Source organism: Magnolia sinica, chromosome 9 (genome assembly GCF_029962835.1).
Source record: "Magnolia sinica isolate HGM2019 chromosome 9, MsV1, whole genome shotgun sequence".
Taxonomy (NCBI): Eukaryota; Viridiplantae; Streptophyta; class Magnoliopsida; order Magnoliales; family Magnoliaceae; genus Magnolia; species Magnolia sinica.
The window spans coordinates 1,314,963-1,341,051 of NC_080581.1; the positions used below are offsets into that span (position 1 = coordinate 1,314,963).

General features: G+C 39.2%; 2 protein-coding genes across 2 annotated transcripts; both read right to left on the reverse strand.

Annotated features, from left to right (window-relative positions):
- Nucleotides 1–728: 728 nt before the first annotated feature.
- LOC131256266 (uncharacterized) lies at nucleotides 729–1,307 on the reverse strand. The gene has a single exon (XM_058257251.1). It carries the CDS (start codon nucleotides 1,305–1,307, stop codon nucleotides 729–731), a length of 579 nt encoding a protein of 192 aa, XP_058113234.1.
- A 4,435-nt stretch (nucleotides 1,308–5,742) lies between these two features.
- LOC131256597 (biotin carboxylase 1, chloroplastic) lies at nucleotides 5,743–20,694 on the reverse strand. Its single transcript, XM_058257513.1, has 16 exons — nucleotides 20,629–20,694; nucleotides 17,284–17,606; nucleotides 16,148–16,289; nucleotides 15,393–15,491; nucleotides 15,228–15,284; nucleotides 14,396–14,467; nucleotides 14,159–14,248; nucleotides 13,526–13,585; nucleotides 12,199–12,384; nucleotides 11,997–12,089; nucleotides 11,697–11,778; nucleotides 10,806–10,912; nucleotides 10,397–10,472; nucleotides 9,174–9,220; nucleotides 7,790–7,852; nucleotides 5,743–6,069 (listed from the first exon to the last, which is right to left on the reverse strand). Exons 1-16 carry the CDS (start codon nucleotides 20,677–20,679, stop codon nucleotides 6,013–6,015), a joined length of 1,605 nt encoding a protein of 534 aa, XP_058113496.1. The 5' UTR covers nucleotides 20,680–20,694; the 3' UTR covers nucleotides 5,743–6,012.
- Nucleotides 20,695–26,089: the final 5,395 nt, after the last annotated feature.

Genomic DNA, 26,089 nt, shown 5'->3' on the forward strand with positions numbered 1-26,089 from the left:
AAGGAAGGATGTGATGAAGTCGATCACCGTCTTCCTCAAGGGGATAACTACTCCAAATCTAGGGAGCTTCTTTGAACTCCAAATCCATGATGAAAAATAGAAATTAATTCAAGAAAATTTGAAATAACTTTATTGATTGATAATTGTCTAATCTCTATATATATGTCCCTGTTACACCATTAATATAGAAAAAAAAAAAAAAAAACTAAAATTGCAATTACAAAAAATAGCAAAATCTTAGCTTTAATAAAAATACTAATTATAATAAAACTCTTCTAAAGACTAATTTCTAAAAATAAAAATTTCAAATAAACTTTTATTAAAAGAGGAAAAAAAATCTAAGACTCCAAAAATAAGAGAATATTAAATACTAGAAATAGTAATTCTTCCCTAAAAATTCATTTTTGAGTTGAAAGCACGCATTTTCTGACGAAACAAATAAATGCGACCTACTTTGTGGGTTGGTTCACCTTGGATGGCTCGTTTAGTAAAGATGGATAAGTTGTACACCCCAAAATGATACCCGAGTCAAAAGTTATGGCCAATTTATGGTCCACCTTTTGTTGGCCCAACCATGCTAGGAATGTATTTGGTACACGTTCTGCATCACTAACCAAACATACCCAAATTGTGTTTATAACAAGAACCTTGAAAATCATCATAAAACAGAGTGACATCTTTTATTAAAAGCCAATTCAATGAAAAATGATATGATTTGATGTACTTTTTCAGTTTGTAATTGGATGTACGTAACATGACAAAGAACATGTTGGACCAGCTAATTTGTTACTCCAATCAGGTGAGCTATCACCATCAATATCATCATCATATACAACTATAAAGCAAGGAAGGATAGCCCTAGGATCCAAGACTAAGAAATCTTGGCCATCCAACAAGGAATCAAACCTACCATCTTCAACCTCAACAAGAGCCCCACCAATCCGTTGGCGCGCTACACGGCCAGCAATCACCCTACAGATGAACATGGCCCTTGTAAGCGAATCTCCTTCCACACCATCTTCATGCAATTTCTCATGCGCTCTTCGGCCACTCTCACTAAGCAAGATCTCCCTTGAAGTCACCGAGAGGTGGGCCAGAGTATCTGGGAAATCAGTGCTCCAGTAACGTAGGACCTCGTTCCCGTCCAATGACAATCTCCCATCATCTCCACCAACGGTTGCCCTTGTTTTAACTGATTTTTGGTACAATTGGAACCGTTGGATTGTCTCAGGCGTGTGATGGATTTTGAGAACTTTATGGACATGAGGTGGGGCTAATCCTACTTGGGTCCAACCCTTTTCAAACATCTTTTGTGCAACACCCCTAGAAAAATCACCTTGATCAAGCTCCAAGATCACATTGGTGGTGGGCCACCTTTGGGTGGGACATTGGATGGTTGTAGGTAGATGGGGAATGCTACACAGATTGCACATGTTGAGATGATTAGAGTGTGGTTGAGATGAAGGTGGGCCATGATGAGATTGAGTTGGGTTGGAAAGTGGGCAATGTAGATCATGTTTCTTGTGCTTTGATGAGATTGGTTTCTTCTTCATGGTAGAGAATGGAGCTTTAGTGGCATTTGCAGATGAGGATGAGGATGATGATGATGTGGATGATGTGGATGATGGTTGTGGTGGGGTCCTTTTTCTTGTTGGAATGGACGGTGATCTGGGCCTAAAACAGTAAACGGTGGCGCGGGGATGAAATACAAGGGCTAAGTATAAGAAACCTATGAAGATAGAACGAAGAGCATCCATGCATGCAAGAATGAGAAAGAGTGGAGATGATTAAAATTTAAAAGACTTGGAGACTTGGACTGATTCATTCGGTCATGAGTTTTAGTCCACCTGTTTGTTATGTGGGGCCCATATGGATGTTTGTACTATATCTATTCTGTCCATCTGCTGAATCAGCTTATGTTAGGTTGTAAGGAAAAAAACCGGGCAGATTCAAAACTCCAGTAGGCCACGTTACAAGAAACAGTGAGATTGAAGGCCCAGCATTGAATGCTTCTAGGGACTCACGGGAGTCTGGATGAAGCTGATAATTCCTTTTATCTTGATTATCCTTGTGGGAATGATGTTATGAACGGGTTAGATGATATATAAATATCAGGTGGGGGCCAGGAAGGTTTCAATGGTAGGTGTTTACATCACCAATGTTTCATTTGGTGTGACCCACTTGAATTTTGGATCTGCTCCGATTTTGGGTTCATTTACTGAAATGAAATTTCAAAAATGATGGACGGAATGAATCTCAAGTGGTCATCACGGTGGGCCCCACGGAGCTTTTGGTTACACCTGACTCATGTAAAGAAATTTGCGTCGGATCCTTTTTAAGCAGGAAATTACCGTAGGATTTTATTCCTTTTTAGGCGACCATGTAGGACGCGGATTGGGTACTAACCCCACCAGTACCTAGCTAGAGACGGACGGTCATGATAGGGGCTCTGTGGAGCTCATTATGATATATTTGTCATATCCACACCGTCCATCCATTTTAAAATATCATTTGATGGCATGAGGTCAAAAAGGAGTCAGATCAAAGGCTCAAATGGAGCATACCACAGGAAGCAGTGTAGATTGAACGACTACCGTTGAAATCTTCTTGGGGGCCAAACAAGCTTTGGATCAAGCTAATGTTTATGTTTTCCTTTTATACAGGTCTATGTAACATTATGAACAGTTTAGATGGAAAATAAACATCGCGGTGGACCCCAGGAAGGTTTCAACGGTGGTCGTCATTGTCGCCACTGATTCCTGCGATCTGGTCCACTTAGTCTTCGATCTGCCTAATTTTGGGGCGCATGCCCTAAAATGATCTTCCAAAATAGATGGAAGGAATGGATCAAATACATACATCACGGTGGGCCCCATGGACCCCTTTGCACGATCGTCCGTCTCTAGCTAGGGCGCGGTGGGGTAGTATCCAAACCGCGTCCGACTATATATAATGTAGCATCGTCCGAGTGGGGCGCGGATTTGGTGGATCCGACCTCGGTGGATCAAAATCTCCATGGATGGCAAGTAAACATTACGGTGGGCCATAGGAATTTTTTAATGGTGAATGTTCAATCACCACTGTTTCCTGTAACATGGTCTATTTGAGACTTGGATCTGCTTCATTTTTAGGCTCATAACATAAAATGAGCTTTCAAAACTGATGGACGGCGTGGATATAAGACGCATACATCAAGGTGGGCCCAGAGTCACGTATCCACCAAGCTCGGTGTTTCCCTGATCCACCGAATCCGCGTCTCGTCGAGATCGAGAGAGAGACCGCGCGCATGAAATTAGGGACGGGAATCTCTGCAACACGTGTTTACCGCAGCGCGTAAAACACGTAAGATATTTTAGACCTACATATTGCGCGCGCGAGCGCGCCCACACACACACACACACACATATATATATATAGGGAAAAGGTACTATGCGCTCGACCTCACAATAAGCTCCAGTGAGGTCGAGCTGTGTGGGCCCCACCGTGATGCGTGTCGACCATCAACACCGTGCATTTGATGGGTCCCCTTTAAATTATGGGATATTCCAAAAATCAGCCGTATATGGAACTCATGTAGGCCATACCATCTAAAATCATGTGAAGACACCGTTAAAACATATAAAAGCAATTTGTGGGGCCCACCTGAAATTTTCATACGTCTGAAACTTGGTCTGAACCCTCATCCAAGTGGGATACACATAATGGATGGTCTGGATTTTCAAACCACATCTCGATCGGCCCAAAAAATGGTTATGAATGTTTTAATGGTGCACGGCCCCTCTCCACTTCTGTATGGTGTGGCCCAGACAAGTCACGGATTGACTTGATTTTTAATATCTAGACCCACGATGTAATGGTGCATCTGACTGATGGGGTAGATGTTCAAAACGCATCACGGTGGGGCCCACACAGCTCGACCTCATGAGACGGACTGGTGAAGTCGAGCGCATAGTACTCACGGTGTTCGAAAAGGTACCATGCGCTGACTGATGGGGTAGATGTTCGAAACGCATCACGGTGGGGCCCAGTCAGCTCGACCTCATGGGACGGACTCGTGAGGTCGAGCGCATAGTACCTTTTCCCATATATATATATATATATATATATATATCCACTCCGTCCATCAGCCTAGAATCATTATTTTGACGGTATATACAGAATATAATTCTGTTTACAAACTCAAATATTTAAAACTAACTGGAACAATGTAAAATTGCTCCCAAAACGGCTAATCTCACACGATGCGACCCACCTTAGTTTTATATCAGGATTTTCTGTATTTTTTCTTCACCCTTCTGAGTTAGACCTGATTAACGGGTTTGATGAAGGATACAGAAACCGTGTACGGTGTTTGAGAACTGTATTACACACGCGTGTACGCATAGAAAAGCTCTAAGCCGAATACGTAGGAGAGACAGATTACGCAGGAGTGGTTTGCTCCTCCGACATATCACGACGCATTGCAATACGGTACGTCGCGTCTTCGTCCTTGAAAACAGGGCCACTCAATGATTCAAACCGTTTATATGCCGAGTTTCACTTTGCGTGATGGAAAACAACAAATAAAAGCCATGAATTGGATTATTTTAACCATTTTATAACTTAGTTCTTTTGCATTGACCATGAACAGGAGTTTTTTTTTTTCCCCTTTTTTTTGAGCATTCACTATCTAAGAAGTGCCCTATCGAATAAACGGTTTGGATCATTTAAAAAATAATAATAATCTAATGGCTAGAGTACCCATCTATGGTTATACTTCCACAGCATTTCCTGAAGTTACGAAGAGAAATTTTCAAAAAAGCCAGACGGCTAACCACGCTAAATGTGTGCGTTGCTAAGATATAACTTACAAGGGTATTTTTGTGTTTTTATAATAAAAATAAAATATTTTATTTTTTAAAAGAAAATAAATATATTTAAATATAAAAACTTTCTCAAAAAAAATTATAAATGGATTTTTGGTGATGGGTGTGTGATGCATTTAAAAGGCACAAAAACATCTTTAGGAACGAGATCATGTCCCTCCAAGTTCTATAAATCCACTACTTATTTTCAGATAAAAATATTTTCAAATAGATAATGAGCCATATCATTATCATTTTCTGTAAATTTATTCAAAATTTAAAAATACAAATTTTCATATTGGATTATATTTTAAAGATAATTTATCATTTGCTAGAATATTCAGAAAAAGATATCAAATCTATCATGAGATAACGACTATTCAAGCCAAAACTAACCAGCAAATCTGTTATTTTTCATCTAAAAATTTTTCATTGCCTATGTTGGATGGTTCCTACATTTCCAACATTTGACTCGGTGGGACGTGAAAACTGAGTCAAGATTGGTAGGTCCCCGAGTCTACTGGCCGAGTCAGCCAACCTTGGGCCCCACTCCCTGACAAATCATCTCCATCCAGCAATCTTGCAACTACATGATTCATGGCATGTAGAACCATGGAAATGAAATTGATTTCCACAGGTTCAATGGTCTCTAGTCAATTAACCATAAACCCAATTACATTTCCAGTTATCAAGGTTTCTTTGGGAGGCCCAATCTAAAATTGGCACAGATGGAATAATCCTAACCATCTAATCAGCATCCTCCAGAGGGAATGTGCAGTATGCAGGTTTGGAATCCATACCACTGGTCCAAAAATCAGGCTAGTCTACTCATCCGGTGGACCACAGGTGTTTTGAAGAAGGTTAGAAGAAAAAGGAAAAGGAAAACCTGCAGTCTATATCCAATTTACACCTGCCCAGAAAATTCCCATTTGACTTGCAAATACATTTCCAATTCAATTCTCACTGCATAACAAAAAGGTAGCAATCCCAATAATTTCTGATAAATGGGTCTTTGATATATATGAATAGGCTAAAATAATTTAAGGAAAATTGAGATACACTAAATCAAATAGAGATCATTCTACTGTCAAAACCTGTTGGACAGAAACAAAGAACAACACGTGAATTCTTCACACCTCGGTTGGAAGTTACGGCACAAAAGATCCGACTATGCAGTCGAGCCAGCCAGTTCTTTGGCGGGTGTCGATAATACCAGCTTCTGAGGCTGCAAAGGCCCGAAGGAAACAGTCAGACAAGATAATGAACGGCTGCACCAACCACAAAAGCAGCTGCATGGAAAAAAAGAAAAAGAAAATACAGCTTCTGCATGTTTTCTCAACTGCACCAAGCTTTTACAGTTATTAACAGATTTTCTACATGAAACATACACAAAGACCCTGTGGTTGGAGAATGCTACTTTCAGATGCCCTTTCCTCAAGAACCAAACAAGAACGCACTGTGCATCTGAAATCAGCAGCCCCCACTCATTAAGCGGGTGTCACAAATTGCCCATTTCTTCATACATGCGTGGCCCACATGATAAATGGACTAGCATGGTTATTGAGCAAAGGAAAATTCAACTAGGCATCCGACCCCAAATGTCACCAATCTAGCACATGTGTGTATTTGTGTGAGGTACATGATGATGGGGGAATCTAAAATTAGCATTCCTTGTTATAGCATCTCAGATTCTGATGCAACAGCAAACCAAACTGAGGCACATCTGTAAATATACAAACTGATTTGAATCCAGTTTTGCACTAAGCAATTAAAAGATGATGAAATTTAGAGATTGTGGGTTGATGCCGCCCGTCAGATTACAATGGGACCCATCCAACCATGGGTATCATCATATTCCCATTATCTTTCAGTCATATATAGCTTAAATGTGGGAAATTGGATTCAAATTAGTACACATACTTACATATCTGCATCAATTTGGTATCAGAGCAAGTGGGGAACTTGTTTAATTACAATGATCAGTCTATTTCCTCAACTCGCTTCCCTGCTTGAACTTTCTGCATCAATTTTCTGCATCAAAACCAGTCCATACAATCAAGATTTGCCTCTTTTTCTAAAAACCTTCTCCACCACATTTTTAATCAATCATCGGCCCAAAATTTTTTGGGTTTTGGCTAAAATCAATTGCTGGAAATTTTCCACTCACAGTGCCAGAAATCCATGCGATAATGCATAGTAGTCACTAGAATTCTTTTTCCCACCACCAGGAAATTTCTACAATAAGCTGGGAGTTCTATGCTACGGTACCCATGCTGCTGCAAATTCTGTTGTTGGGTTTCTTTAGCATAGATAGTAGAATTCGTCACCATGTAAAAATATCCAGCTTTTTAAGTATGAATCCCTTTACGTCCAGTTTCTAGGTCCATCTTCTACCCATACCATGGATTAAGACTCGGCAACTCAGACCAACTCGTCCGGTCTCGAATGAATCCCTTTATGTCCAGCTTTTTAAGTATGAATCCCTTTACGTCCAGCTTCTAGGTCCATGTTCTACCCATACCACGGATTAAGACTCGGCAACTCAGACCAACTCGTCCAGTCTCGAGTGAGTCAAGACTTTTCCAAGTCGGGTAGATTGGCCTAACTCACCCAAATTGGGTGTGATTGGTTTGTGTATTGAACTGGATCAGGTCTAACCGAATCCAAGTCAACTCGTACAAGTCACACAGGACTCGTCCAAGTCTTAAAACCATGATCCACACCTGGTCCCTGCTACACAACCTGGCTTGAATACCAAAAGGATTGCTTCCAACCTATCATGTCTGTACTAGTTTCGACTAGTAGGCTGTTCTGTGCATATTTACATTGGAGTTTCATTGATTTTGTGACATATTGATGGATCTTAGAGCCCTAATTCAGTAAGCATCTTCAAATCCATTCAATTTATATTCAAGTCCTTCGATGCAGTTGCATCAGATTCTTACCGCAGCTAATTCCTTTTCATGCTTTGGTATAAATGCTGTATCAACTTTGCCATTTCTGAAATCCTGCAATACAACAAGCAAGTCAAAGTTAAGCAGAAGAGGTGCTGTATGATGATTGATTGGAAGAAGATTAAAAAAAGAGTGATGTTTTATTTGTCCGACCAGCAACAGTGCAGGTTGGGCCCACCTTCCAATAATTTTAGCCATTCATCTGGTGGGGCCAATCACGGAATGGGCCTTGTCCTGGCATCTCTCATATGCCTCACAAATGGGTCAATTACAACCTTCATCTATTCCATTTGCCAAATGTGGAATTTGTTGGGTGTCAGGATCATCCGGAAAGGGAGATTTTCAGGGCATCTCCCATACATGCAAAGGCCCGCCATATAAATGGTTTGGATGCATTGTACAGTTTAGGGCCAAGCGAATGCTTGACAGTCCATTGCATATTGCCTCTAAATAGATCAACGTCTTTGGGCCACAATTACCTTTGTGATTCTGAAACTATTTTGATTCAGAACAACATAAAAGAATCCAAAATGACTTCCCAAGGGTTGAACTCAGTATACAACTGGGCTGTCCATCCTCATTTAGGCCACATTAGGACAGTCTCAAGGACCATGGATTGGCCAAAGGCCAGAGTTTTAGGCCTGATAAGTAACTAGGAAGAACGCGAGTTCAGATCTTTAGCTCATGGATTGGATTTGAACACAGTTCAGCCTGGCCAATGGGGTTTACCCCACTAACATCATTTTAAGAGTTGGATACATGGACCGGTTATTCAGTCCTGAGTCCAGCCATACAGGAAGATCAGGGCCTCAGGGATGACTCAATCAAGTCAAGCTGAGTTGCCTCTTTTTTCTTAAAATATAAAGAAAAAATAAGAATATGAAAAAATTTAAAATAAAAATGATACATCAGCTAATTTTAAAGATCAATTCGGTTAATGTGAGACCTAAAAATGCAATAAACATCAATTCATTGTGCTGAAATGTTGAATACTAATCTTATTGGGTTTTTTTATATTTATAAAATAGTATTTTTAATAAAATATTTTTGTCAAATTTTAATACATTCATGGGAGGCTCCAAAATCATGTCTAGTGACTTCAATATCCTAGATTCTATGGTTTGGAGGTGAAGACTCATTTTAGTTGGCCCAAGTCCACAGCACCCTGCAAGTCTCACGGTATCATCTCGTCCAGGGTCCAACCAAAGTCCAAGTAAACTAAAATGGATCTTCAAACCATGGTTAACAATGCCCCAGCTAACCATCTGCCAGGCATTGGCCTCCTTCAGACACTAATCTCACATGACATATTTTAGTTTCAGCAAGTTAGGATTAACCAAGCCTACAAGCATATTCAAGATTAGAATTTCCATACCTCAATATCAAGGATGAGTTTGTGGTACTCGATGGTTGTCGGAATTCCTGACAAACAAAGTACATGAAGATCAGCTGAACTGATGGATACTTCAGAGTATAAATTATCAAGTTTACTGGTATATGCTTGAGACTGCCTCACTTTTTTTCTTTTTCGAAGAAAACAAATTTTATCAAAGTAACTCACTTCAATGACTTCACACAATAACTCAAAAAATAATCAAAGCCATGTTAGTAGAACAGGTTATGTTCACTACCATTCATTTCCACAGTTAAAACATCAAAGTTACTGGTACAGGCTTGAGACTGCCTCACTTCATTGACTTCAAAGAGTTACTCAAAAAATAATCAAAGCCATGTTAGTAGAACAGGTGATGTTCACTATCATTTGTTTCCACAACTTAAAACATCATTCAGGTGTATCTATCGATTTAGGAGCAAACTCCAGTGGGAGCAGTACCACCACTGACGGGCAAATGCAAGGCCCATGTGATGCATGAATGAAATCCAACCTGTCCATCAGATGCTTCAGCGCCTGTTACCTAAGGCTGACCCGTGAATCAGGTGGGCCACACCACAGGGTACAAGTCAGGAGGGAGCACAACTTGATTTGTGTGGACAACTCAACATGTTGTGTAAAAGGAATCTAGGCTATTCCGATCCTTTGACTGCATGGATGAAGGTTCAGCCCAAAAAACTTAAATAGTTTTGCAATTTAGGTGACCCCTCTGAAAATCAAGGGCGGGCATTCTCTCACATTATTCCGTGTTGGGGGCGACCTAAGTGTAAGATCAGACTGATTTTTGGCATCTGAGGGTAATATGAGGTGACACGTCTGATGGACAGGTTAGATGGTGAGCATGCCTCATGTAGGCCCCACATCTAACTGGTATCATCGTAAGCTTTTGGAGGTATTGGCACCACTGGAGCATGCGATAAATTAGATATGGAGAAAAAATATGTATGAATATCAGTTCACACAACTAATTACATATGGAGAAAAGCGCATCAATCAAGATAGCTAAAAATACATTAAAAAATAAACAGTGCATAAACGATACCAAAAAGAAAAGTTTTAAAAAAGAAAAAGAAAAAGAAGAAGGATAAATTAAGATCCTAAAGAAACACAGCGATCACCTTTCTTGCATAGCCTCTAAACAATAAGAAGTTCATCATATCAAAGCAAATAGTTCTTACAATTAAATGCTCTGATTGGTTACTGACCTGTGACGACAGTGTCGTTGAGGGCCCTTTTCATGCGTTCGATCGCCTTCTCTCTGGTTGGGGCCCAAACGATTAGCTAAAAGAGGGTGCATAAAAGTTAGTGATTCGGTTCAAACGACCCAATGAATGCGCAATAAAGGGGACTCAAGCAGCTTTATCAGATTCAGTGTCATTGAGCAATATACCACGTGTCCGTGTACAAAAGTAGGCATCTTAACTTTTGAAGTAATACCCACAGCCACAAACATGTCCACATAAACACGCTTGCACACACATGTTTGCGAATGTGAGAATGTGAACATATCAGTCCACGTGTTTTTGTGTTATGCATGTGAAAGACAAACATAAAATGCGTGCATATAAAAATGAGTACATACGGGTAGGCATACTGAAGAAAAGAGCAGCACACCTTTGCTAAAAGGGAATCGTAGCTAGGAGGAACCACATAATCCGGATAAATATGACTGTCCATTCTCACAAATGGACCACCAGATGGCAGGTATGCTGTTATCCTCCCTGCAATTAGAAAATTAATAAAAACAAAAAAAGATAGAGCATTACATTACTGGAAATTTTTAATTTTATGGAATAAATATTGCAAGCCAAGATTTCAAATTTTCAAGCTAGTCCAGGCATTCATCTAATTACAGACTAACACCAGCAAAAGCATCGGTGTAAAAGAAATGTTTTTAAAAAAAAAACAAAAAACAAAGGAACACCACCTTAAATGAAATTGACATAAAACAAGAACACAGAACAGTAGCATTATAGAAAAAATCAGTTCTTATGTTGGCAATCATCTAACAATTGACAGTAAATGAAAGTATCTCTACTACATATAACACGAGTAGGTCTTGGCCATTTTTGCCCCTGCAATTAGTTTCCTAGATGGAGAACCTTGAATATTTTTACAGACATGGTAAGACATTTTAAAGTAACAGATACTTTAAGAATTTGAAAATGTGGCTGCTGCTCGTAGAGTGGCTCAGATTTCAACCGCAAAAGCCAACGAACGGCTTATATTTTACCCGTAAAAAGCCTCAGCCGCTGAGACTCTCCCCCAAAATAGGTGCCGATTTTTTTTCTCCACTCTCTTCATGCGCATTGCATGTGCCACACCCCCTTGAGATAGTTTAAATGAAAAAAAAAAAAAAAAACAAGACCATTGTCGGGGAAAGAAACACCAGCTATCAAAGTAGAAGCTTATCTAAACACAACATGTCATACACAGAGATCATAACCAGAGAAGGCAAATAGCCAGAAAATTGTAAACACTTTGAAGAAGAAGGAAAAAGCTTACCAGGACCTGGTCGGAATCCTTTAAAAGCATCTTCTGCATTAATGCGGCATTCAATTGAATGTCCTCTGAGTACAATATCTTCCTGTAGATGTTAACCCAGAAGATATCTGATTAGATCATGTATTAACAATGGGAAATATTGCGTGTTCCCAATCAAATACAGGAGACGTCCAAAATCACCCACTGATCATTGGCAGCATCGGGAGGGGGGGATGGAGGAATCCCTATGCGTTTTCAGAAAGGGAGTAAGGAAGCTCTTAAAGAAACTAAAAACGAATATCACAAAACATCCCGGCTTACCTGCTTGTACTCGATTCTCTCTCCAAGAGCCACACGGATTTGTTCCTCAATCAAATCGGTTGAAGAAATCATTTCAGTCACAGGATGTTCCACCTGCATTTTATCAGAAGTAATATCATTTCAATCATAAAATTTCAAATGAACAGAGAATTAATTTCATAAGCATTCAGCAACAAATTTGCATCCCAGCCACAGCCATTACCTGGATCCGAGTATTCATTTCCATGAAGTAAAAGGAACCTCTTTCATCCAAAAGAAATTCGACAGTCCCCACACCAACATAACCAATAGATGCAGCTGCTGCAACAGCAGCATCGCCCATTGCTTTCCGCAATTCTGGGGTCAATGCAGGAGAGGGAGCTTCTTCAAGGAGTTTCTGGTTCCTCCGCTGTTGAAGAAATCAAAGTCAATCCAGTTTGTTCTGCATTATTTTATACCTTTAGGAATAAGGTCATGTCTGGATACCAGTGATTCCATGCCAAATAATGGAAAAGCAAAGGGTTTCTCCTTTGATGTGACAATTTGTTTGTTTGGATAGGAAAGAACAGGATGGATTCCACAAAGGAATCATCACACTTCTCCATAATTTGGATTCTTGACACAAGAAATTAGGTGATTGCTGTGAGAGGAATAAGATATTTCCACTTGCTATCTAAACAAAAACTCTAAAATAGGGATCATGTTTCAGTAGTACTTATGGAGACCATTAGATTTTTTTGTTAAAAAAAAACTTTCTTTTCCTTGGACTTCATGTATCCAAACATGCCCACGAGATTGTGCTTATGAATAATCAGTGCAAATCTGGGAACAAAACAAACAGAGAAAATACAGCTTGCCACACAAGTCTATACAGACACATTTCAACACAGCATTGGGTTTTCTTTTGTTCTCATATTTAAGCATTCATTCGAACTTGTCCATATTTCCACATTTTTACATTAGAATAGTATATATCAATTTATGGGGTTTTCTAACTCCACATGTGTGTAGAGCCATACACATCCACATGGGAGCACATGTGCACATGAGTGAGATATGATCTTTCCATCATGTTGGAAGTAATGCTTAGATCTTCTGCCTAGAAAGTGTACCTCAACAGATAGAAAGTTCAGATCTCACACACATGTCACATTGTGACAAATGCATCTGCATGCAGATAGTGTTCAGCTCCCACATGCGTGTGGAAATAGAAAACTTCTTGTTTTCAAATTATTTGTATGGATGTATCAGTAAATTGGGCATCTTGAAGAAACTATTTCCATTTTCCAACAACTGATACCCATGCAAGTACCTTTCCAAAAAAAAATCCATGCAAGACATTGATTTGCATTTCTACATCCACATTCCACAGAAACTAAAGCGGTTAAACCAAGATATGCTAGCAATGCTATGTCAATTCAATATAGCAAAATACCCATCACCAAATTAGGCATTTTGATAGTAAGCTAGGAATCAGAATAAAATTGTGAGGATGTCATCAACCAAAGCATCTCATGCAAGTTGCATCTAAAAATGTTTGTTATCAGTACCTGAATGCTGCAATCACGCTCTCCGAAGTGAACGACATTTCCATACTTATCCGCAAGAACCTGCGAGGCCAAATACCATCCTATAGGTGAGTAGCACACTTAAATGATAATATTTGTTAGAAGATCCTTCAATAATGGCATCAACATTCTCATCCTACTCAGTTCAAAGTCATAAACACTGCAAGATGAACTCGTAAGTTAAAGAAATCTCAGGGCCTCTTTGGATTGATGAAAACCAAAAAGTAGATGAAGAAAGGAAAATGTCACATCTAAGGAAAACTATGGAAATGGTAATCTGTAGAAAAGTATCCTTTAAAATTTTGTTTGTTTTAGGCTTTCAGCATATATGATTTCAATGGAAATGTGGAATTGCCAATGGTCAAAAAAAGAGAGTTGTCTCTCCAAAAAGGTGGAAATCCCTATTTCTTGGGTTTTAGAAAGGAAAAGGAAATGGACCTTTTTTTAGGAAATCTAAGGAAAAGGAAATCAATTTCCTCAGTCCTCTGTCTTTCGCAAGCAAGGGAAACCATCACATCTGAGGAAATTGATTTCATTTTCTCAGTTATTTATTTCCACCAATCCAAACAGCCCTAATGGAATGGATGTGATAGAAAGTTCAATCGGAATATGTACCTGGAACTCAATATGCCTGGGATTTTGTATGTACTTCTCCAAATAAACTCCATCATTACCAAATGCAGCTGCAGCTTCGCTCTTCGCTTGCTGCACAAAAAAAAAAAAAAAAGAAGGACAATACAGTGTGAATTTTGAAGACAAACAAAAACAGAATGAAATAGAAGTCAGAGGTGATCTTTTGAATGTACAACATTTGACACATACCATAGAAATTAAGTTTAGTTGGTCGCATACCTGTAACAACTTCACGAACTCATTAGGTTCATTAGATAGACGCATCCCACGTCCTCCACCACCAGCTGTTGCCTTCAAATCGTTAAAAAAATAAAATGTATAATTAGTTGTGAAAATGATATGGGAAGTGGTAAGTTGCTGCTACAGCTAAAAAGGAACATTACGTCAAAATAATGGAAATATTTCTTTCAAATATCATTACCCACAAAGCTGTGATGATAAATCTCGTTAGTTTCCAAAACATCATGATAAAGGGTCAAACATGTAGAAAGATGCCTATGACAAACCTATACCATTCAGAACATGTATGATAGAACCAGTGCTCGAAAATCGAAATGAAAGGCATTGACATGACCAGTAAAAAAGCCATGCAAAATTCAAAGCAGAAATGGATGCAAACATAGAAAAATGCAGTGTAAGCATAACCCAGAACTTTTTTAGCCAAAGAAAAATCAGTGCTAGTTTTGTGAATTTTTTCTTTTTTTCATTTAATTAGCAGTTAAAATTTTATTTTTAAAAAATAGGGCAAAAAGACCATTGTACAGCTAGGACATTGCAGAAAAAAAGCTCCGACCAACAGATAGGAACGCAAACCTAAGAGGAAAGATAAAAGGAACCCAAGGCCTCCATCCATGAAGAAACCAAATGTTTGACATGATAGGTGCTGGCCGAGACGACCACTCTTTTACACTCAAAAATACAACTGTTCCTTTCTTTCCAAATAGCCCAAAACATTGGTTCTAGCATTATATTTCAGTAAGAGAAAATACTGTGCCATCCGATTCCTAAACTGTAAACAAGAACACAAGGTAATGGAAGAGAGGTGATATACCTTAATCATCACAGGGAAACCAATCTCATGAGCAAGCTTGATAGCCTCCTCCGTGGACTGAAATTTCAACAAAGACAAAGATTCAGTAATTAATACCAAATTTAAGGGTAATAGTAAATATGCTCCTACAATTAACCAATGTCCAGAAAGCATATGGCTTGTTACCTGTAACAATCCGTCGCTTCCAGGTACAGTTGGTACACCAGCTTTTTTCATTGTTTCTCTAGCAGTAGCTTTATCACCCATAACTCGAATGCTGTCGGGCTGCAAGAAAATAAAATTGTAAGTCCACAGAATTAGCAAAACTACGTATCTCATGCACAATCTCTAGGGCTGCAACTTGGTTATAGGTCAATCAAAACCCAACCTTATTTGAAAACGCCGGGTTAGGGTTGGAAACGCCAACCCTATTTGAAATTGGATTGGGTTTAAGGTTGGGCAAATTCAGATCAAGTTAGGTCAGGTTGGGAATAATCCCATTTATTTGAATTGGTTTGGGTCGGGTCAGGTTGGGTATACATGAAATCGGGTTGGGTTTGGATTGGACACCTTGGAATGGAATTCAGGTTGGGTTGGGCTCGGGTCCCTCAACACAAACCAACCCTCCCGAGTTGCACCTCAAACAATCTTTCAGCCACTAATAACACTAAAAAAAGTGCAACATCGTGGGCATTCTCCTCATGAAGGATCTGTTTGGAACTTAGAATGGGCCCAAAGTGAGGCTGCATGGCATATTACTGCCCATGGAAGGGGCTGTTTGTCCCATCCTAAAATTGAAGATGGGAGCGTTTTGGTTCTCAATTCCCATTCCAATATGAGAAATGAGCTGCAAACAGGCTATCATGTAGGCATCTAGCATAAGTGACAACAAGGCCTTAGTCTTCCCTACACTATTTAATATCATTTTGAAGGGAACTTACATTAGGTCCAATAAAATTGATTCCATGCTCTCTGCATATATCAACAAAAGTAGCATTCTCGGCAAGGAAACCATAACCAGGATGCAACATGGTACATTTACGGCTGACGGCAGCAGATAGAACATTTGGAATGAATAGATACCTGTTAGAACACAGTATGACAAAAGATCAAAACCAAGTCCAGAAGAGGTCGATGAAGAAACATGCAGCAAATAGTCAAGAAGCATTTCCATTCAAGAGGAATTTTAGCATCCTTGCCATGATATAAGGATATGCACAATATAATTGAATTTTCAGTTTGCACAAGTTTTCCCATAGCTCAATGTCCAGAGTCCAGACTATTGGTCTGTTCATCTCTTGGACCCCATCTTAAAGACTTGAACGAAGCACCCCCCAAAAATTCCCTCAATGGGACAATTCTAGCCTTTCAATTCTGGCCTGCAAATAGACTACAGCAACAGTCCATGCTCATCTGGAAAAAAGGCTCAATCTTGGTCACTAAAGTCTTCAATGTGGGAGATTTTTGGAGCACAACACATCCACTCTGGGACCAGCAGACCAATTGTCTGGATCACTGAACCATGGCCCCCACCTTGCAAACTGAAAACCCAAGTATATCCTGCATATCCTCTGTCGAAGATCCTACAATGCCCCCAGAAAGGGACGAGGGCAGCTCGATCAGATGTCTTCCATATGAGTGACAAAATACATGTTTGGAAGTAGAAAGATGAGAAGACCCATAAGTAAGATGAGTAAGAATTAATAAAATAACATAGTTTAGAGGACCACATAGCAAGTATTTTATAGGAGCCATGTCTCCATGACATGAAAAAGGATTCTAGCCAACACCAATATTTGTACTGCAAGTTTATTTTCGCTTTCTACAAAAAATAAATAAATAAATATAAATAAAAAGGCCAAGAAAGTGAAGTTCACAACAAGACGAGGGAAGCATTACAATGGTTACATACATTATTTCTACACTCTACCACACATTTGAAATCATTGCAAAGGTGGATCAAAAGAACAGCAGAATGCGATAGAAGTAACTATTGGAATTTTATATAATTAACTATTGGGAACGACAAAAGAGAAACTATTGAGAAAAGGAAAGGGAGAAAAGAAATCCAACTTACGACTGACTACTTGGTGCTTCCCCAATGCATACGGCCTCATCCGCAAGCCGCACATGAAGTGCATCCTGATCTATTGTAGAGTAAACAGCGACACATGGTATTCCCATCTCATGAGCAGTTCGTATCACACGAACTGCAATTTCCCCCCTATTCGCCACAAGAATCTTCTCATCCCGACAAGTTGCACTGAGTGCTCCTCCACCGAGCTTCTTGGACTTCTGGCTTGCATGAGCAGCCTTTTGCCTTGGAAAAGTAAGAGCCTTTCCAATCATGAAGCTACATTGTGAACTCTTTATTCCTCTGGCTTGTCCAACAAATAAGCCCTTGTAACGAGAAAAACCACAGGCTTAGGCAAAACATAAACCCAAAATAAAATGCAAAAAATGTATATATATGAACTTTCTTTCATGTATTAAAGAATACCAAGACAAAACCATCAGAAAATTTAGACCTTGGACCTTCTAAAATACATCAAAACCAGAGACATTCGATGCACATTACTATTGAGATTTTCTTTCTTTTTAAAGGAAGCTTGCTTAAATTTGAAGTGAAAATGAACCCATGTCTTTTTAAAAGAAAGCTGGCATAAAATTGAAGTGGAAATGAACCCATGTCTTTTTAAAAGAAAGCTTGCATAAAATTGAAGTGGAAATGAATCCATGTCACAAGTCCATGATCAATATTCCATCATCATCGGGCTCCCTTGCCCATCTAAGTACTATGCAACAATTGACCTTGTTAACTACATACAAATCTACTTAAATACATACAAATCTACATTAATCTTTCTACCCTTTTTTCTATCAGCCAATCCACTTAATTGATGCACCTTTGAAAAGCAGAAAGAGAGAGAGAGAGAGATTGTTGCACATTGGCAAATTGTGATGGACCATTTACACACAAGCATGCACAACAATTAAGTGCATTTGTGTCATAGACCCCATTGGGGTGGGACATGTACCAAAAATAACTAATTAGGCAAACTTAAACCGATCAATTTTGCCCATTTAGTTTGTACTAATGAAATCTTCTCCTTCCAGCCATCCATTTTGATGGCCAACAATCTGATGGCTAGGATCATCCAATCATTGTAATTTTTCAGTTACACCTCATCCATAGTGTGTCCCACATTTTGAACAGTCTTGATTGATGCATATGCGTACTCAATGCACAATGGAGGGCCCACTTGTATAATCGTACACATAAAAATAAATAAATAAGAGGGGGGCGGGGGGGGGGGGGGGGGGCGGATTCCGTGAATTTTATGTGCCTCCATGTCATTCTCAACACGTGGCACAAATGGATGGAATCTAAATCATAATTATGTATTTCCTAAATTAAATGGCTGTGGTCCAAAAATGCAATGTTTGGAGCCTTTGAATTGGTGGCATACAAATAAAAACTAGGGGGGGAGGGGGGGTCTGCCATCAAGGAAAGGCCCTTTTCTTTTTTTTTTGAAAGATGAACTCATTAAAAAGAAAAAAGGATAACAGAAAGGAAAACAGCCTGCTGAGAGGGCAGGCAGCAACTACATTCCTAAGAAGAAAAAATCACAACCAAAAAGACCCTTGACATTTGTAGCCCGCTCGATCATGAACCGTTTAGCCTTTGACGCAACCATCCCAGCATGATTGAAGGAATTCCTGAAGCATCTGTTGTTTCGTTCTCCCCAAACAGACCACCATACGGCCAGAGTGGCAATTCTCCAAATAGTTGTCTTCACTTTTCCCAATTTCACTCCATGCCACGCCTGAAGAAGCTGGTTCACCTCGCTCGGAAAACACCAGTCTAAGTTGAACCGCAGCAGGAAATCGGCCCAAATGGACTGAATAAAAGAACAGTGCAGGAGCAAGTGATCAACAGACTCTTCAGCCCGCATACAACAAAGGAAAGGCCATTTATTAGATGTTTAAGACAGTCCAATCATAAAGGAATTTGGTTGGTGGCCAATCAATGGTTGTGCACAAAGGATACGTGGTTCAGGTTACCCAGTGTCTGGAACACAATCTGAAGGAACTAAAATGCCATGCCTCCATAGGCAGGTATCCACTCTCATTTAATCATAATTAAAAATAAATAAATAAATCACATATGTTGCAATGGGTTGGGTTCAAGCTAGGCCGGGGCCAGCCCAAGTCCAACCTGTTTACTAAACGGGCCAAGAATATAGCACGAACCCAACCCACAACCCATTATACTTTAAACTAACCCGACCAACTTAAAATTCATCAAGCCCGACCCAACCCATTTAATGTAAATGGGTCGAGCTCGACCAACCAGGCCCAACCCACCACAACCCCTCAGGTTTAAGAATGAAATATGAGGCTCAGGTTATGCACGACCCATTGAAAATGAATTTGTCTATAGTTGTCTTCTTTATTTTGTTTCATGTTTTGGGGTGGGTCGAGTAGGGTCATCGAGCCCAATCCATTGATAACCTAATGGGAGGTCAGGTCAGGTCGATTAGGGTTCAAACCAACCCTCTACCTGTTTGGCTTGGCCACCAAACCCGCCTCAGAAGAGGGTTGTGCCAGCTGACCCAAGGGATGACCCAACCCATTGCCACCCCTACACAAAAATCCTACCCTCAGCCTTCTTAAGCTCCTATAAAAACCATGTTTGACCAATGCAACCCACCATCAAATTTTATTTTATTTAAAAAAAAAAAATTCCATATGTAATAATCAAGTACTAAAAATACTGAATATAAGAAATCCAACATCAGAGGATCTTAAAGGCATATGGCTGAAAATCCACATCAGATCAATGCACATTACACCAGCTAAATCACATATTTGAACACTATCTCCCAAAAATTACAGCTTAAAAAGTCCAGATGCATCAGAACGTTCACGGGTGTCTGGATGTACACAAACAAAGCCCACCTTTTGTCATCCAAACAATTGATCTTGTGCTCCATACCCTATCACAGATGGCAATTCCTCACAAAACTCCCAGTTATACAGGTTCCCAACCCATGTAATCAGTGTCAATGAAGTGGAGGGTTAACAAAAATACAGCAAGTATCCAGGAAAGAGCCAAAAGCTTTGATAGCTAGGACATGGAAGGGTTTTGGTTCATCCCCGTCTGCATTGGATCGCGTAAATGGCCAGGATCAATAAACCACGGGCCCCACTTGTACAAGATGCGTGAGTCAGGACTATGATTCCCCCCAAAAATCCATACAAAGGACCCCCAGAAATTGCATTTTTTTCACCCACCCACCAAATAAAAACAGGAAAAAAGCAGTTCTCACAATCTAAAACATAAACCCAACTAAAGATCAATCCAAAAAAAAATAAAAAATACAGAATTGCAAAATCTAAGAACTGGGTTTTAACTTACAGGAGTGCAGGAAGGAGTGCAGGCCGACTTGCAGACAATCATGGCGTCCATGCCTGAACTAATTTCCTAAAATAATGAAGAAAAAAGGGAAATTAAAGGAGACCCATTTCGATTTTAGTAGAGAAAAGCTAGATAAGTTGATTGAAACTACAAAAGAGGTGCATTAATGGGTGCATTTAATCAGAAACAGGGGAAAATCATACCTGAAAATGCAAGTGAAAGATGGGAGTTTTTGGGAGGCAGGAGAGAAGTGGTGAGATGGGTTTTGTAGAGAGAGAGGGGATGGTCGATGCGACCGAGGAAGGTTGGAGATTGGATGCTCCGCCCAGGAAATTGGGAGCTGGTGTTGGCGTCTAAAGTCACGACCGTACACGTTGCATGAGTGTGTGAGATCCTGACCGTTCATCAGTGTATTGGATGCTCGAGATCATCAGATCACTATTTTTTTTTAAGCTAACGACCCTCGATGCTAGGATTCACCTGCCATTGCCACGTTTACTCAGTAGGCCGGGTTTTAAACGAAAACTCGTCCTAAAAACCGTCCACCAGGTGGGCCTACTGTGCATCAGTGCGCTGCAGCGTACTGAGTAAAATCTATGGGCCCACCGTGATGTATGTGTCTTATCCACGCCATCCATCCACTTCATCAGCTTATTTTAAAGAATGAAGACAAAATAGAATCATATCCAAAGTTTAGGTGGACCACACTACATGAAACCGTGTGAATTGAATGTCCACCGTTGAAAACTTCTCAGGGGCCACAGAAATTTGGGTGAAGCTGATATTTGTGTTTTGCCCTCCATCGATGTCTGTGTGTCCTCGTATATAAATTGGATGAAAAATAGACATTGCTCTGTAGGCTGTGGGAAGATTCTAACTGTGGACATTGTTATCCCAGCCGTTTCTTGTACTTTGGTCCATTTGAGCTTTGGAAATTATTATTTTTGGGCTTATGATCTAAAATCAGCTACAAAAACAGATGGACGGCGTGGATAATATACATACATCTACAGTAGGCTACAAAGGGTTTCCTCTTGTGATATAATGTGGCAGTAGCGTTAGGGCTCGTATAGGAGCGTGGATTCGGAACCTTGTAATTGAAATGCTTCTGTTGTGTTTGGCACTCTGAAATTGGAATAAACTTTAATCCAAAAGTAGCCATGTATGGTATGTAGGGGTTTGAATTTAATTATTAAATCAATTTTAATATCTCTAATTAGTGAATATATGTAATGTTTGACACAATGGTTATAATAAGCCCGCTAAAATATATACTTTGCTTGAAAATGATGAAATTCTAAGTCTCGGATAAGCCACGAGTATGAGATCATGTCTGAGTGACTAACCAACTACTTTTATTTGTTGATTTAAATAGACAATGTTTGGACCTAGTTGACCATTATATTAAAGTAATTATAGCGATGCAATTGATAATCTAGTTGTTTTAAGATATCATTAGCGGGCAATGTACCCGATAGTTTAATGGTCTAGTAACACACATATTACCTATGCAACTATTGACAAGATTTTAGATGTAATCAAGCTTTCACCGTCAATTTGAAACCCCTCTTTGAGGGGATTTGAAACCTCCTGGATTTGAAACACCCAATTACTTTATGGTGTCAAACAACCGAAGGATTTTAAATCCCCTCGGATCTCTCCAAATCTATGGTGCCAAATGACCCCTTAGCTTTTCATTTTTGAACTTTAAGGTTTTTATTTTGTCTAAAAGTCCTAAATGCCCTTTGCCACAAATGCTCCTCGATACTATCATACATCTTTAATGTGTAATGATTTTATGAAAAAGGGGTGTGTGCCTTACCAAAAATAATGATTCCGTTCATCATTTCAGCGATGTGATCCAAAATAACATACTCTCATTAGAGATCGATCAAAGCTCAATTGATCGGCGAATAGATCGAACTTAACATTTTCTGACATTTTTATAACCTTTGCAAACTCTCTTTATAAAGGGCTTAAAATTTTCTACCATTAAAATGTATTTTTAATCAACTAAAAGCCTATGTGTTTCCTCACTCATATAATCTAATCATAACATTTAATCTATTGAGTTCATGACATCCACCTTTTGATTTATCACTTGGTATGAGCATTCCAAGCTCAAGTTGATTGTGGGCATGATCTCTCAGATTTTATAGTGTTTAGACTTAGGTAAATCATTATTTAGAAAACCTAGAATCCCCCAATTTGATGAATCTCCTCAATGGAAACAATTAAGCCTTGATTATAAGAGATTCATCACTACATTGTCCTCCTATTGCCTTCGTCACTTCATTTGTGCATCAAATGCAGAGTGATTGATCATAGGAGTTAAAATATCCACATCAATATTTATAAGAGCATTTGAGAAGCTGATTAAAGCACATGAGAGCATCAATCAAACATCTTAAGTGGGACACATTGACAGGCTCAATCTGACAAGTTGTCAGTTATGTATGATCGAGTATAGAGCTTGTAACCCAAACTTAAATGGTGTGCATGCCTGAATTTATCGGACACGAGTACGTACACACTAGTCTTTATAGGAGCCTCCGTCAGGAGCAAAACATATGTCATTAGATTAGGTTCCAGGTTCTTGGTTAGCTTGTATAAAATCATTATAATAAATTGTGTAGGCCATAAAGGTTAAGGGTGAACTAATTGAGAACTCGTAAAATAGTGAAATTTAGTACATTCGAGAAGAGTACATATGCCAGGAATGGAGTAAACAAGTAGCCGAACCACAATACATCCTTAAATCTGAGATTGTTAATATTTATAGTTTTATTCATTCTTATATACTTAATTAGTTGAATCATGTGATTGCTTGAATTAGACTGGATCTCATGAACTTGAATTATAAGCACACACGATATCACTATCTCTGGCACATAGATTAGTTGCAGTAATTATAATTTATGAGATTTGGAACCTTATACCTTAACTGTTCATAATTAGTAATTAGTTTAATTGGATAATAGATTTTAAGTAGTTATATTCTTATATTCACTGCCCCTTTTTAGCTCTTAGTTGAAATTATAAGCTCTGCCAAATCTTTGCGTGCCGTGGTAGATAATACACACAATTTCAAAGATCTCCCACTTTAGATTAATTGTAAGAAACAACCTCATCGAGCATATCGAGATCTATGACAAAATTCTTGCATCAGTGGGTCTTTTATAGATATGTTGGCTATACTTCTTTGGCCACATATTACACGAATTAGGGCTACGTATTATTAGATGCTTCGTTCTTTAAAAGGCACGCATACAATTCGGTGCCACTACATTTATGACAACATGCATATCACTTACGAAAAAAGAAGCAAATATTATCGCTAAGCATGAGTATGATTTTGTCATTATTAAACATGCAGTGGCAACACGTGGTGACATCTTATTGGCCAATGTAGGTGTGTCCAAAAAGGGTACCAACAATAGTTAATTCAGATTAAAATGCACAGATGGTGAGACCCTTTATAACTTAGTCACAATCATAAGATCAACTTAGTTGAAGACTCTTAACATATGATTCGTGTGCACATGCTTTTACCGAAATAGAATTGTTGAATGCTTTTTATTCCAACCATAAAACAAGTGACCATTAATATAACCTTATATATTAAAAAAATTGAACCTTTCTTTTTGGTTGATAGTGTATCTAAACTAGTGTCAATTATTTGGAAGGTTCAATTCAAGCTTCTTACGTGCCATGTATATAATTTCTCAGTGCATGCATATCATCTCTCAAATTCTACTAGAATATTGTGGTTACATTTTTATTTATTTATTTATTTTTTACACATGCACACACGCCCCTGCACACTCACGCCTTAGTGGGATTTCACCATCAATGGATACTCGAACCCTTGACCGGGTGTTGAAACTCCCGACACTACCACCAGCAACTGTAAGGATCCGAGGTTACCTGAATTTATTAAATTGAATTTATTGGTGAAGAGGTAGGAAGTTGGTTGATCTAAGCGTAGATGTGGGGACCATTTTAAGAAGTTTAATGACACCCATGCATGAGGTAACAACTCCTAGAGTACTTGACTAATCAATAGCTTGCCACGTGACAAACATGCGTGAGATCTAAACCGATCATTAGGTGGGCCACACCTTTGATGGGCTGCACTGCAGAATTGATACCAATCGGATGATCCTAATCACTTCTTTGAAGGGTGTTTTTTTTTGAAGAGTAAAGATATGTCGTAACGAAATTACCAAGAGTTTCTTTTCTCATTCTTCCTTTGCCTCCAATTTTAAGCTTGGGTGCTTTGACCATTTGGATGTTGGGATGTGGCCAGACCCACGTATTGATCAATATAGAACATTATCAATGGTCAGAAAATGAATGGCCCAGAATAACTGTTTGTAAGGCACATGTAAGGCATTTGAAAGGGAGAATAGAAGGAAAATGATGCAAGCTACAGGCACAATTCCAGATCTGGGTACTCTGACCATGTGAATATTGTGATCATGTGGCCAAATAAGTCTAGGCCCACATGATGATCAAAGGTCAAAAAAATGAACGGCCCATATTAATTGTATTGTATAATGTTTAATCATCAATGCCAACCAACTTGTTATAGGCGCATTGAGTGGGAGACAGAGAGTGTGATGGATTGTTTGTGTTTGGTTGCACCAAACGTCATGAAATTTCATGACACGTACGCACCCTCAATCGATTCTTATGGAGATCTAAAAATCACATTGGCTGAATAATCATGACCCTTGATTCGTAGAAGCATTTTTTTGTTGAGATAAGACCAATGGATTTCTTTCAATTTAAGTGTCCAATAAATGTTTGTTAATCTGATATTCAGATACCAAAACAAAGGTAAAATATGGTTGATGATGCATTTAATACGGTACACATGTTCAAATTGCAGCGTATCATCCATCACATGATACCAGAGCATCAAAGCCTCTCCCGGAGGCCAGCACCCCAAGGAAACAGGAAGTTCCTGTAGTGGAAGTTATGGGGCCCACCATGATATCTGTGAGAGATCTGCTCTGTTAATTAGTTTTCCAAGCTTGCATTGTTGCATAAGCCCAAAAATGAAGCGGATTCAAATCTCAGGCGGACCACGCGGGATAGGAAACTGTGGATTGAAATCTCACCATTGAAACATTCTAGGACCATAAAAGTTTTGGATCCGGCTAATATTTGCTTTTTCAGTTCATCCCAGTAGTAATAACCTCATGAACGGTTTGGATTTCATATACACACCATGGTGGGCTCCATGAAGGTTTCGATGATGGCCGTTTCCATTCTAACTATTTCCTTTTGTGTGGGCTACTTTAACTCTGGATCTATCTAAAATTTTACCTTCCATCCTATCCTTAGATTGAAAAACTGATGAACGGAGTGGATTTCTCACAAATATCGTGGTAGCCCCGTATATCTTTGTCGAGGCTGGCGCGATGTACAGGTGGTCCACGAGATCTGCCAAGTG